The sequence below is a fragment of the Symphodus melops genome (assembly GCF_947650265.1).
Source record: "Symphodus melops genome assembly, chromosome: 3".
Classification (NCBI taxonomy): domain Eukaryota; kingdom Metazoa; phylum Chordata; class Actinopteri; order Labriformes; family Labridae; genus Symphodus; species Symphodus melops.
Window position 1 is genome coordinate 18,924,212 of NC_136693.1, and position 15,387 is coordinate 18,939,598.

Sequence of the window (15,387 nt, forward strand, 5' to 3'; positions counted from 1 at the left end):
TCACTCTGTGGCTTAAAATTACTTTTAATTTAGCAAATATGCAATAGCAACAGCGTTATGCAGTTCCAGTCCATCTTGATTTCCGGTTAAAAGTGTGTACTTTTACAGTATTGTGAGTAAAGCTATAAAAAACAAAACATCTGATGCAGAAAGCATTTTTTAAAAACAAAAAAAAACAACAAGGAACTGCACTGGCTTTGAACAGAAAATAAAACCAATGATGTTACCCATGCTTTATGTGTGCTTTGTAGGTGCTTTTTAGGGGCTTTAACCAGCCTGAAGATGCACTTGGCAGGTCTACATTGACTTTGTTTTCTTGGTCTATTAAGGTCATAAAACAACAACTATCCCAAACCATCTGTGGTGTCAAAGGGCAGCGATGTTGTACTTACGTGGATAGTCTTTGGGATGAATCTTTTCTGACCAATTTCCATGGAAGGTGACTCTGTATTTTGCTGTTCCACAGGCACAACATTCAAGCAGAGGTTTATCTGTAGTGTCCCCATACATTGATTCTGTACAGAAAAGATGAGAAGTGAGAGGAAGTAAATATCAGAAGATACAAAACAGAGGTTTCTCATTTACATAAAAGAATCAGATGAGAGTGGCCCCCAGTCGTGGTGGTGGTGTGTTGTGGGTGTGTGTGTTTTGGGGGAGGGGATGAGCAATGGGAAGTATGTGCAGCATGGTTTGTTTGATCTATTGCTCAGTGTGGCTCCAATGTCATGCACATCCAGGGGTTGCACTCATTTACAATAATTCACATGCCAAAGTATAAGAGGGGAGAGGAATGTCCCTGCATCAAATAAAGAAATGAAAGAAAGCCATGACCAGGGGGAGTGAAATAGAGTAGCAGCAGGGAGATCGAAAGAATAAGCAACTCATGGAGAATGATTTATTCCATGTCAATAAAAGAAACCCACCTTTCTCACACATCCGCTTGGTGAGTGAGCCTTCATCCTGGAAATAGATTATCTTCTTCTGCACAATGCTTGCCCTATGCAGAGAGAACAACAAGTGAGGGATGCAATGAGGATTGAAGTTTGTTGAGGGCAGCCCCAAAGTGCAAATGTATATTTATAGGCAAAACAAAGCATGAATATCACAATGGGAGATGGTTGAAGAATGTGAAATATTGCAGCAAAATTAAATGTTTTAAACTGAAAGAGCAGAAAGCAGAAAATGTGAAAAATCCTGCATTTTTAAGATCTAAGAAGCCCCGTTTCCACCTAGTGGTCCAGTATGGATCAGTACAGTTTGGTATGGTTTGGTTTGTTAAAGCCTGATCCTGTTTGCGTTTCCACAGCCAACCATGCCCTATTCGGTAGGTGGCGTGTAAGTCAGATGCCGATAGCCACATCAGCTACGTAATAGTGTAACATCATAGCAGCTAATAGCTAACAGCCACCCCACTGATATATTCAACAGGAAGAAAAATGTGACACAGTGAACAGAACTGACGATGGAAGACATCAATGAATTAATCTACTTTGTCAATAACATGCGGCTCTTTGTTACAAAAACTCAATCAAGCTTTGTTTTAGAGAAGGCTGTGTGCCGCGAGAAGAAAACAGCCGAAAAAGCAATCAACTGGGCATTTAAACACGGTGGGGTTTTGTTTGCCGCTGTCACACGGAAAGTGACAGTTCTTTCGACCAATCAACGGACAGCAGTGTTTAGCTCCACCTTTTAGGGTCAGAGCGATAAACTAGGGACCCCAAAAGAAGGGTACCAAAAAGTAGGACAGTACAAGTTGGTAATTTGGGGATCTTTTTCGGCTTTAGTCTCGGGAAAAGCCACAAACTGTGTGCTGAACCGAGGCTAACTGAACTGAACCGCTTGATGGAAATGAGGTTATAGAGTCTGAAAAGTAGATTGTGGTAGATGGAACATGTGCAAGTATTCATCATTATCATCTTCCTGTTTTTTCTGACTCCTTAAAGCAGGTATCAGAGCCCATGGGGAAATTGCTGTCTTTTAGATTGAGGCATTCAGTGTCTATTACAAAGACCAAAAAAAGCAAGCATCAGCACTAAGATACCCGCGTACAAAGAAATAAGAAGTTGGAAAGCTGAAGAAAAAGATGAAAAAGAAAGGCTGCAACTAAAAGAGTAATTTTGCACTTAAGAATATCTGTTCAGCACCTCAACTGTAAAATTTGCAAAAATGAACAGAAATGGTAAACTATCCACTATGTCGATAAGACCTGATGGACAGGCAAACAGTAATGTTTGTCAAATATGGGGCCTGGCAGCTCCTCTAGATTGAGCTGTCTAAGAGGCCTGTTCCTCTGGGTGGTTTGGAACATAGGTCTGAGAAGGGCCTTGACATGTAAATCAGCCTTCAGACAATCCTTTTCAGAGTCCAACAGAATTGAGAAAACAACAACAGAAAACAAGCCTCCGGGCCCCTCACTTCCACAAATGGCTTATACAGCAGCCATTGCTGTATGAAGATTTCCATGGAGATAAAATAACCCAACAAATGAAATGCTGGAGGGACATGTTGGGGTAGGGTCTGATCCAGGTGGGCCCTTTCCAGCTGGACTGTTTGGATGCCATTCATTTTGAAGTATCAAACTAAGTTGAGCTGTTAAGCTGAGCTGATCCCAGAACTGGTTCCTCAAAGCAAGAGAATACAAATAGCAAAATGGGGAAATAATATGCTAATTAAAGGAGGAAATTAATGCATTATGGTTGTTTTCAAGAAAGACAAGCTGTTTATCTCCCTAAATTCCCAATGTTATAAGGAAAAATCAAACAGGTTTGAGCTGGCTATGTAACTTAATCAAATATGTACATCTCTGAAATCCTACATTGAACAAAACAATGCAATTCGTTTCGATACTGTTTTTAAAGTTACAATGGGCATAATGCAAGACCCACGCACTGCATAAAACAAGGAGATATTGCAAATATGGTGTCAACTTCAACAAGTCCTCCAACCTATACGACCGTAGAGGTCGTCTGTCACATAATATGACCCATAGGACCGTTTCCTAAATGTGCGCCCCTACAGGCGAACTGGAGAAATGCCAGTAAATCGTCATCCTGCACCGTCACACTGCTTGATGCGCTTACCAAGGTAAGTGGTAATTAACTATTCTTTTGGGAAAAATGTGAGCTAGCTTGGACTTGGGTTAGGTTCAGGTAAGACTGCAGCGTCCTCCTGGGGGAATCTTTAATAAATACTTAAGAATTTACAATTAAAATCCTCCTTAAAAATCAATATGGTTTCTAGAAGTATCAAGCATCAAGTGCAACATTCAAGCAAATCACAGTCACACTACAACACTCCTGACTAAAACAGGACAATGTAGATTTGTTTATCTTCTTGGCAATAAACCTTGATGACTACAGTTTGCCATTGCGTTATGTTTGAAGTTTTAGGTGTCCTTAATTGATGTAAAAGCAAAATAGAAAAAAAAAACATCAATTCATGAGAATAGGAAAGTTAGCTTAAGAAAAACCTAGGTTTGCAACCTTGTTATGAGTTATGATATATATATTAACTTAATACATTTTTATAGTTTATATGTCTATAGATTATGTTTTACACTCTTAATTAATGTAGTTTTGCAATAAACATATTTAATCTGCTTTAATCTGTGTGGAGATTTTCAAAGCAGGTGAGATTTTGCTGCTATCATTATGCTAGACAGGGTGAGAGTGAAATCGAGCCGACCAATTGACCAGTCCATATGGATCACGGATCACCTGTGTGCTACTGTACTAAAAGTAAAGCAGTGTGCATGGTGAATGGCGTTTGTGCAGTAATCTAGGCTAAACGTTGGAGTGTCTTAGTGCGCTCTCCCCCGCTGTATCTCTCACTCTTTCGTGCATGCAAATGAACAAATGAAAAATTAAGCTAAAACACATCTGAAATATACTTTGGCATCCATAAATTTCAATTTACAAAATCGTTAATGTGTGGCTTTAGTTAGCTAAAGTATAGTGCTAAAACAAAGTGGATTTCAAGTGCAAAAGTAAAGCATTTTGATTTTTCTTCAATAAAGCATACCCAACATTGTTTTAGGAGTTCAGTTTTTCTTAAAATTAGCTAAACTACGTGGAGCAAATAACCCTGTCTGTATAGCTGTAGCGGTCTCTCTAGGGGCGGCGCAGACTGGCATCTCTTGTGGCTTCATACTTATTATTGACAACTACCTCATACAACCTCACTTCAAAAATACCAAAATATTCCTTTAACAAGACTATTTTCACTCAGAGTCAAAGACGTAAACTATATCATATTCATCAAACATCCATTTGCCCTCTTATCATACTAGAAGTAGAAAGCTCCTGACGTGATGTAGTGATGTCTTCTGTGTTCCAAGATTGCAGATTTGAATTGGAAATTCAAAATTAGCAATAATTTAGTTACATCCATATTAATCGGCAACTGAAAACAAATTAGACTTAATGATTTAACTCCTTTTCCCCCCAGTGAGATGACATTCCATGTCCCAATAGCCAGAAGCTGTGTCCGGGCATCAGGTCGCTGAGGCCCCTGCCATTGACTGTTTCCTGATCCACACTGCACCTGACCCTTTTGGTCTCCGCTGTGGGTGGGGGGTCCACAGGAGGACGGGCCTGCGACGTCCCACCGAGCCAAGCCCCACGGGTAAAGGCGCAGCCACCAGGCGCTCTCCTATGGGCCCTTACCCTCGGCCTGGCTCCAAGGTAAGGCCCTGGCTGCGCTATGCCGGACGGCGTCTCGGTCCCTGTTTTTTTTCATAGGGGAACTTAGCTGGGGAACTGCTTTTGGTCTGAAACATCCCCAAGGACCTGTTTGACTCGGGAGCCCCTCTAGGGGCATAAAGCCCCTGACAACATTGCTCCTAGGAATATTCGGCTACTCAAACTCCCCCACCACGATAAGGTAGCCGTTCAGGGAGAAGAGAAAGATTTGTTTTCTTTTTTTTATTTTGCAATACATATTGCAAGGAAAATAAATATTGCAATGTCATTTTTTAGTAATATCGTGCAGGCCTTATGTACAATAGAGGTCATTATGGTAAGTAGTTTAGATCAAGAAGGTTTTAGAGAGGGCAAGTGTGTATTAGGCCTAATCAGCCTCTCATAATGTTGATAAAATGATTGAAGGTAAGTGGCACGGCCAGTATATCTCTTAATGCTCACACTTTCATTCAATCTCACCCCAATTTCATATAACTGCCTGAGTTGGAGCAGCCCACTCTGCTTCACTGCTTGCCTACTTTCCTAGGCTGGCCAGACGATCAAGCAGAGCAATGCTTATTTAACACCCAATTTAAATTCTATGTCACTTTGCCAGAATGACACCACTGCCGATCCCAATCACCCAGAGAGTGCACTGATTTGAATGTGTGTGGGTGTGTATGTGAGGGAGTTTGTATGCATGAGTGGCAGGTTAACAAAAAGAAGAAAAAAAAGAAAGAATAGTTAAAAAGAAAAGCAGCCAAAAAGGTTGTTATTCTATAGCTACATTTCCATTTGTATTCTTGTAGAACATTTTTGTAGTTTTTTTCCTAACTGCTCCCTCTACAACTAAATTACTTCATTGAAGAAAAAGAAAATGGTCAGTTTTCGCTATAAACTTTGCAAAAAGAAACAATACTTTTATCATCTGCAAAGAAGCATGTGTATTTCTATTTAATTTCTATGGCTATTCAGAGTTCCATCAAAGCTCTCCTTGATCTTAGCTGTCATTGTGCAGACGGAGATAAACACTTTCTGACAGTTGCACATGGTTTTGACATTCTTCTGATCACAGATACACTGTCTCTCACAGACAGCCCATCAGAACACATCGCACTATCCACCATATCGCACGCCAGAGGGAGATGACAAATAAATTGCTTCCGACCTACAAATGGAAAGATACTGTAGATAGTGGAAACTTCAATGGGGAGCACAATTTATGGATTATATTCTGAGTGACTCTGTTTCTGTGGAACAACCAGCAGGTCCCCAGCCAAAACAAACATACTGCAAAAAATTGCTCCTGCTGACGATTGTTTGACTTTTTGTCATCACACAATAGCAGGTCATGTTTGATTTTATGGTTAAGTTCCCCCCTAATGAGCAGAATGGAAGCCAATTATTTTCAGTCCAATTAAACAGAAAGCTGAAAATGTAATTAAGAACAAAGGTGAGAGTGAAAATCCCCCCCCCCCACAGAGAAGTGGAACAATGAGAGCTGAAAGAACATTCCAAATTGACAAATAAATACATAGCAGAAGTATGAAGGGTTCTCCAAGTTGTGTGCTAATATGTAAATGCATGGCCCGTGTACTTAAAGACTTATTCTATAATTACATTTAGAGATTTAGAGTCAGATTTAGAGGCAGATTTATTGCACAGCCCCACTTGACAGTTACAAATTTAACATTCAAAATGCATGAACTATTCACACACCATAGGAAGCAGCCCAGTTATAAACATGGATACTTATAACTCTGGACTGAAACCTAACCCTTTAATTGAGTGGGGACATTTTTTTCAAATTTGGCCTAGGGTCACACACCAACAATTCTGAGGAACCTACAAGACATGCAAGCTCAGGCGCTGCCAGGAAAAGATGTGGTTAGTCGCTAAGAATTGAAATTAATGTAATACAATTTTCATAAGAGAGAAAGGGAGAGATAAGAGCTCAGGTGCGAGTTCTATGTCTATAGTCTATGCCTATAACAACATAACTGGGAGCTGGTCTACACCTGCACCATCCATACTATAAGCTTTATCAAAAATAAATACTTTAAGTCTATTCTTAAAAGTACACAGTGTGTCTGCCTACCTGACCTTGACTGGTAGATTATTCTATGGTAGGGCCTAATAACTGAATGCTCTTGCTCCCATTGTCCATTCAGAGACTGTAGGTACCATGAGCAGGCCTGTTTTCTGGGAGCATAATGTTCTGAAGGGTAGTACGGCATAATTAACTATTGAAGATAAAAGAGTGCCTGACCATTAAGAGGTTTGTAAGTGAGAAAAGGATTTAAATTATATTGTAGACTGTATAGGGAACCAGTGCAGGGAAGCCAAAACATGTGGTCTCTTTTAGAGTCTTTAGAGACTTAGCAGAGCACACTGATAAAAGACAATTACAGTAATCCAACCTGCAGCGGCCATCTTGGTCGCGTGCAGCGACCAAGATGGCCGCATGGAGCTGAGTACAGCGGTGACAGCCATGCAGGAGCGCTTGGGGGAGGCTGAAGTACACATTGCACATGTGAAAGAAACTTCAGAGCGGCTGCTAAGAGGCAGAAGGAGTTCGGATAATCAAATGGAAGCCCTATGGACCAGAGTGCAAGTCCTTGAAAACCATAGCAGGCGGAATAACGTGAGGTTGGTGGGATTTAAAGAGACTTTTTGGTACTTAAGGCTGGTTCACACGGCAGGATTTTAAAATTGTCGGCAGATTTCCCAAACTTTAGAGACCACACACATGGTGATAAATAATCGGAGGTTTTACAGTTTCGGTCGTACAGTGTGTGGTGTGCGGCCACACGGCAACATCAACACACCACACACGAGCCGATTTCACTCGTGAACGTCCCCCGATCAGACTGGAAATCTCGCAAAACCTCTCGAGATCAAACGTGATTCCAGAGTCAACAAATGGACAAAGAGGATGTAATAGGGATCGTTTGTGCTGTTTTTATCTGAAAAAACACGTTTTAAAAAGAGGCGTCGGTCAAAGGAGTGGAGACAACGGGAGCATGAGCTGTACTTGCTACATGTTGATATGGAAGTGAGTAGCAGTTGTTTTGCTACCGGTGTTTTCGCTAATAAGGTCACCTCGCTTTCTGATTGGCTACGCGTCACAGTCAACAGGCTCGTGCTCGTTTTCTCCTCGGAGGGGAAACACCACACATGATGAGAGATCGGGCCAAAACAATCCAACATGTTGAATATCCCCGATTTGAGATCGGAGTGGTCCCGACATTCTTCCGACGAGACGAGAGCGTTCTGAACACACCACACACGGCAGGATGATCTTATAAGATTATCTTATGATGATCGGGGCGTCCTTAAGATTATCGGAAGGGGAGAATCGGGGCCAAAATCGGCGTAATTATCCTGCCGTGTGAACCAGGCTTAACGGAACACTACCTGTACTGTGTACAAAAGATTCTAACCAAAGAGCTTGGTGTTGAAATTGACGACAAGTTTGAGATGGAGAGGGTGCATAGGCAGCTAGCTCAGATGCCGCACACAGATCAGCCTACGAGGCAAGTTCTGATTCGTTTTCTGAGGCAGTCAGCAAGGGACAAGGTGATTAATGCAGCTAAAGAAAAGCAAGTTGTTGTTTTTTTTTGGGGGGGGGGGGCGTTTGTCTCTGTTTCCTGAAATAACGAAGCAGCTGACGTAGAAAAGGAAAGCCTTTACATCTGTGATGCGCATATTGCATGAGCTTAATGTAAGATACACACAGGCTTTCACGTGATGCTGCACTTCATAGGGAAAAGCTTACGCTTTAACACCGCTGCAGCAACTGAGAAGTTTGTCAACGAGCATGGGCACGGGAAAGCTGCAGACTGAGGTAAAAAAGCAAGGTGCACTGTTGTAAACACTGGAGAGGTTTGTTTGCTTGGATCTGAACTGAGATAGATCCCATGTGCAGGAGGTGGGGAGGAGTCTCAATACTCGGATGCTGGTTGCTTAGAGTGTGTGTACTCATTTTAATTAATTTTTAAGAATATCAGCTTCATTCTTACAAGGCATATTAAAGATACAGGAGGAAGGATTGTGTGCGTTGAGGCCATACTAGAGGGGATGAAGGTGGTGTGTAATATTTACACCCTCAACAAGGGAGATTCCAATTTTTATCATCAGGTTAATAAGATACTGGGAGACACTGCTGGCCAAATTGATCTTGCCGGTGACTTTAATGAAGTTGTGGATCCTTTCTTGGATAGGACTTCATGCAGACCTTTTCTCCTGACTAAGGAGCTCTATGTTGAGTGGTGATGTTCTGTAGGACTAAGAGACATATGGAGTTTAACTAATCCGACTATGCGTGACTACTCCTTTTTCTCGCACTTTTACAAAACATACTCCAGGCTGGACTTTTTTGTAATAAGCTCTTCTTTAATAGATATTGTAGCTAACTGTGCTATGAATGCAATAGCTATTTCAGACCATATGCTCTTTACAGATTAAGAATGAGTGTTTATGAAGGAGGAGAAAAAACTGGAAAACTGCTGGCGAGACTGATGAAGTAAAAAAACTTGCTAATATAATACCAGTTATAAATCAGGGTGATAAAGAGTTTTTCTCAAATAAAGAAATAAATATAGTTTTTCAACAATACTACGAAAGATTGTGCATATCCTCTGTAGCTTCCAACACTGCACGAGAAGACGTATAACAGTTTCTCTCGAAAATAGATGTAGGCTACAACCTGAGGAAGTCGATGTACTAGACTATGTCAGAGGATGAAATAAGGAAGGCAATTTCCTCAATGAAAAATGGGAAGTCACCTGGTTATGACGGACTCGGGGTAGAATATCATAAAGCTTTCATAGTTATTTTTGACCTAATAGTAAAAAGATTTTTGATCTGGGACAATTTGGCTCCACCTTTAATGAACCTGTGAGCTCTCTTATTCCTAATGCAACAGACCCTGCTAATTTTAGACATATAACCTTACTAAATCTTGATTGTAAAATTTTGACTAAAATTTTGGCCAAACGTTTGCAATGGGTGTTGCTGAACATCATCCACCTTAACCAAGTGGGATTTATGATGAATAGGATCTCAACTGACAATGTTAGGCTATTACTTACTGTGGCTGAGTCAATCTGAAAATACTCCAATTGTGGCCGTTTCTCTTGATGCAGAGAAAGCCTTTGGTAAGGTGGAATGGCATTGTTTTGTTCACTACCATGTCTCACTTTGACTTTAACTCCAATTTTATGAATTGGTTTAAAATAGTGTATATACCTAAAGCGACTTAAGCTTGCTCAGGACACAGGAGACATAGTAATGTTGAATTTTGACCCGTTACTTCTCAGAAAATTAAGACAAACCTTTATAAATGGGGGAAGCTCAAACTCACATTGTTGGGAAAAGTTAAGAAACTAAAAATGGTAATTGCACCACAGTTTAATAACACTAGTATGATGTTGCCCATCAAAATGCCGTCCATGATTTTTAAGCGGTCTGATGATACAGACTTTTCTATGGAGTGGGAAAAGGCCAAGAATTTAACTAATAAAGTTAAGTGCGCATATGGAGAAGGGAGGGCTGAGCCTCACCGACCCAAGATTGTATAATCTGTCTTTCGGTGTGGCCAAAATAGCAAAATATTGGAGTGCGACAGAAGATAAAACCGCTTGGATGGATTTTGAAAAAAAGCTTTGTTCATTTGCTCAGGTCATTCATATATTGAGTAGTTTGTTTAAATCACAAATTCCTTTTAATCCAGTGCTGTGTTTACTGGAGGACCAATCTCAGACCCAACATATTCAAGGGTGAATTCTGTGTGATCGTGGTGGGTACAATAACAGCCTGTCGAGTTATTTTAAGACACTGGAAAACCTCACAGGCACCACATGAAAGAATTGGTTAATGCAATGACTGAAACAGCATCTTGAATGTATGCTGAACAGACTCAGTAACAGAGGGGGTCTACCAGGGACAGGTTCTGGGACTCCTTAAGGGTGGATGACGTGTCCAAATAATTTTCAATCTCATCCCTGATAGGATCACCTTTCGGATGTATTCAAATTTTACTTGTCTCTGCTCTGGCGAGCATTTTTTGTAGTATTTATGATTTTTATTTATATATTTATTATATTTAACATGTCCTTCTTTATCCCATTTTTTATCTTATCCAATTACCCTATCCCATTTTCAAGCCCAGCGCAGTTTAGTAGATGGCTGTTCTGTCACTGCGGAACATTTCTGCCTGTTAAAGAGAAGTTTTTAGTCTTGTCATTAATTTTATACCTCTCTTCCAAGTTCTCAAACTACCTTAAAACCATTGTGGACCTTGTGTTTTTCTGTTAAACAGCACCCGTGTCATAGATTTTCCTCTAGAGGAGCTTGGTTTCTGATTGCTGCAATGTGTAGAAAACATTTGCACAAACCCAAAGTATGATACCAGCAATAGAGTGAAAGAAACCTTGGCATGATATGATTCTGGCATATAATGTAAGAAAGCCCAAAATAAACTGGACTCGATGATTAAACTTTCAAAGTCGGTGCTGAGAGTTCAGCAGTTTGAATGAGCATCCTTGCCTGACCCTATCATCATGCACCAAACCACCAAGCTCAGTCTTTCCATCTAAAAGACGGTGACTGCCTGTCAATTACACTGCAGCAAACCACTGGGAAGAAGCAAGATTCCCGAGACATCATTTGAGTCACTGGAGCTTTCTTATAGAAACACATATGTATATACAGTACTTGAGCCACACACACACTTCTAATTTCCAAACCAGATGTCGTTTTTTAAATAACCAGCATATTTTACAGGCAGGCGGACCAACGGGCAGTTCTTTTGGGATTTGAAATGAAATGAAAAGCAAACATTAACCCTGCCTGTGGTGGTAATAACATTTACCTATCTAAGCTAGGCTAATCTATAATATTATTTCACATTATAATGTTTGTTCTTTGCTGTGTATATTTGTTGACTGAGTAGTATTTGTATTACCACCTACCAATTATGGTTAGGGCTGTAAAATAACTCAATAGTGTAAAAAGTCTTCGCGTCTAAACAGTTTTCATATTAAAATGCTGAACTGTAAAGTGAGATACAGGGATTGTACCTTTTCATCACGACAGTCTTATGAAGACATTTTTTGTGTTTCAGCAGCAAGGCACACGAAAACCTTGGCATCTTTGTGACTGCCAGAAAGGGGAAGAACAGTTTTCAAGAACACACTCCTAGCCTGTAATCATGACTTTCAGAGAAATCTCTTTTCAACTGTCTTCTTCTCACACGTCTCCCTCCCTCACCTGTTGTCTGCACCCTGGTATTACATCCACATCTCTGCACTTTCAAATCATCACATTCTATCCTGCATTCAATGAGAAGTGAAGAAGTACAACATTGTCTGATTTGAGAAAACTATGACACACACTGAAGATGAAAACAAAGAAAAGATGGATTAAAAAGGGAAGGGAGTTGGAGAGAGCAGGGAGCACAATGTCACATCAGTGCAAGAGAGTCAACGAAAGCTCAGGCAGGTCATGAAGATACTCAAGGAGGATAAACACAAGAGAATTGGAAAGCTCAGAAACACAGAAAAGAGAAACTCGTAACACTCTGGCAGGGTGAAGGTCACATAATGACATGCATTTCTGTACGAAGATATTCAACCTCATATCACCTCGCCGTAAAAACCACAAAACTGTAGAAGAGGCAGCAAAGTAACAGGCTGTACTAAAACAGTGAAATAATGTATTGATCAGAATGATTTGCAAGTTGCATTTACCCCAGCAAGGTTCCATCTTATTTCCCCACAGCACTGGACTAACAAAAGGTTTTCTTGCCATAATTTGTCAACTAAATATGACTGTATGTGAATCCAAGGAAAGCTCAGAAGAATCACAGCAGCACAATTGGTTGGCGTCAATCACCTGCATAACTAATAACAGTAAACAAACTATTATGAAGTCAGGTAAGGATCAAAATGTTTTGGACATATTGGAACTGATGTGTTATAAAAGTACAACTCAAAATCCCAAGGAGTAGTGTCAGTTTAAATCAAAATATTAACACTTAAACTTAGCTCAGTGTGAGTCAACTTCAAAAAAACTATTGAATAGTCTGAAATTTATAAAATGTATAACTTTTTCAACTGCTTAACGAGTGCACATGAGACAGTTAGAAACCATCTTCTATTTGAATAACATTCAAAGAGAGAAATGTACCTCTAACTGAACAGCAGAACTCTGCTCCTTTGTTGTCTTTGCAAACAAAAAAAGTAATATAATATAATGTTCAATATTACCATATTTTCAAGACTATAAGTCACACTTTTTTTATCGTTTGACTGGTCCAGTGACTTATCATCAGGTGTGACTTATATATCAAAATATAGGCTACATGCACACTGACTGACATGAACCAAGGAGTAAACATTACCATCTACAGCCGTGAGAGGGCGCTCTAGGGTTGTGACAACTATGGCTCCACAGAAGAAGAGACGCCATCTTTCTCCAGAGCTGTTCAGAAGCTATACTGAAGATGAAGCCTTAAATGGATTCAGTGATGTGGAATCGAGAGCTTAGTGGACTCGCTAGCTTGTTATGTTAATTTAGCCTATTGTTTGTATGTCCTTATTGTGTAGCTGACTAACTGTGAATGTGTTACATAAACATAACGGGCAGCTATTTAGACTGTTGTTCTGTTTGTTATTGTGTAGTTGAATAACTTGCATTTCCAGATTAAATGTCTGTTTTCTGTCATGGATTTTGTGAAATAAAAATGCGACTTATAGTCTGGTGCGACTAATGTTTTGTTTAGTTTTTTCTCGTCATGATGCATTTTTTAACTGATGCGACTTATAGTCCGGAAAATACAGTAAATTTCAATATAACTACTGACAGCTGTTCTCCACAAACAAACTGAGCTGCAACTCTAGATGACAGTGTTTCTGGCTGGAATTTATCACAAGTGAAACATCCTTGGTGAATCAGACCTTGATTGGGTAGATCTTAGAGATAAGTGATGTAAAATTGTGTTCATTGATTACAATCCCTTTATTTTGAATTCCCTCCCTAGTATATAACAGCTTAAAATGTTGCTGCTTGCTTAGAAAACAGTGACAATTATGGCTCCTTCTAACTTCAACTCTCTCATCCACATCTTCACTCCTTCCCACCCACTACGCTCTGTCAATGAAAAGTCTGATTTGACAATGATGGTTTTGTTTGAAAGTTTTTAGGATGGGTTTGTTGCTGAATAGAACTCTCAAGAACAGCTGTCAATGTTGTGCATTGCCTCATACTTAAAGCTGTTCTTAGACGTTGTTCTCTCCTATATCCTTGCTTGTGTAGTATGGCTTTGTATAAAAGCATCTGCTAAATACAATGTAGCTGAAACTAATACATTATCATTAACTTAATGTGAGCTGTTATGAATTTTATTTATTCCTCTTTAAAGCACTTTGGTCAACTGTGGTTGTTTTAAAGTGCTTAACAAATAAAATTGGATTGGATTATGATACTGTCCATCACAACTTTTCACAATAATAATGATAATGAAATAAATAAAAATACATTTTAATTAATGGCACCATTTACGTAAAGCACTCAAAGTCACCTTACAAAGCACATTTACGTAAACTTCCATTTAACGACAGGTCATTGTGCTGATTATTTGTTAAAAGCCTGGACCGGTCTTTATCAAAAATGAAATGTTTCTTGGGAGTTAAACCTCCGCCTTTATATAATATATTATATATTAAATTAGTGCTTATGTCTCCTACATACTTGAGCAGGACGCAGCCAGAGCCACTGGGGGGCGCAGTCCAAAACACCTGGATGCTGCTGCGTCTGCGAGGAGTGCTTTCTGTCACAGCAGGGGGGCAGTTGGTCATATACTGTGTTTCCTCCTCATCAATTATCTGTAAAGCAAAAACAAATTCAAAAAGATTAAGCAATTGATAAGCAATGGAAACTTACATGGATTTAACATTTGAGACACATAAAGGAATTTTAAGTTAAAAATTACAGTGACTGTTTTCCCCTTCAAACAATATGAAAGCTAGTGCTTTTGTATTGAAGGTGGACAAACGGATGTGTGGTGCTCTGTATTGACAAGCGTTTGACGCAAATCTTAACACTCAGAAGCTTGTCATTAAATGTAGAGGTTTGTAAGTGAGAAAAAGGATTTAAAATTATATTCTAGATTTTATAGGGGGCCAGTGCAGAGAGGCCAAAACAGGAGTAATGTGGTCCCATTTCCTAGTTCTAGTCAGTACACGAGCTGCAGTGTTTTAACCCTAACCCGAAATAAAGTTTTTCTCTTGTTTCTCCATTTCATGTGATGTTATCTCCTCGTTATAAAACAAGCTAACCAGCCCTGTTGAGTGAGAAAATAGAGTGTCCGTGCTCGTTCCATGTACATCTTAGTGAGCGACAGAAAACAAGTCTATGACGTTATTATTGTGCCACATTGGTGAGAGGCCGAGGACACAGTTCTGAGAGCGCAGTGGCTCTCTTGCGAGCACATGCTTTCATTTTGAACAGCAAATATATATCTGACCAAACCAAAAACATGATCTATGCGCGCTCAACACGCTCTCTCAACCTCTGCTCCGTGTGCTCACGATCAGCTCTGCGCTCAACACAGCGTCTCTGTGCTCTCAACATGCATCTTGCACTCTCAACTTGCCCCCTGCGCTTGCTCGAGGTGGCACATCCTCATTAAAAATGAAGCCAGCAG

General features: G+C 40.0%; 1 protein-coding gene across 1 annotated transcript in view; it reads right to left on the reverse strand.

Annotated features, from left to right (window-relative positions):
• Nucleotides 1–15,387, reverse strand: part of spon1a (spondin 1a) — an 84,798-nt gene that overhangs the window by 62,803 nt on the left and 6,608 nt on the right. The window contains exons 3-5 of the mRNA XM_079339352.1: nt 14,433–14,566; nt 924–997; nt 393–515 (exon numbers count right to left, since the gene is read on the reverse strand). Of these exons, the coding sequence (XP_079195478.1) occupies nt 393–515; nt 924–997; nt 14,433–14,566 (331 nt within the window). The remainder of the gene's footprint in view (nt 1–392; nt 516–923; nt 998–14,432; nt 14,567–15,387) is intronic.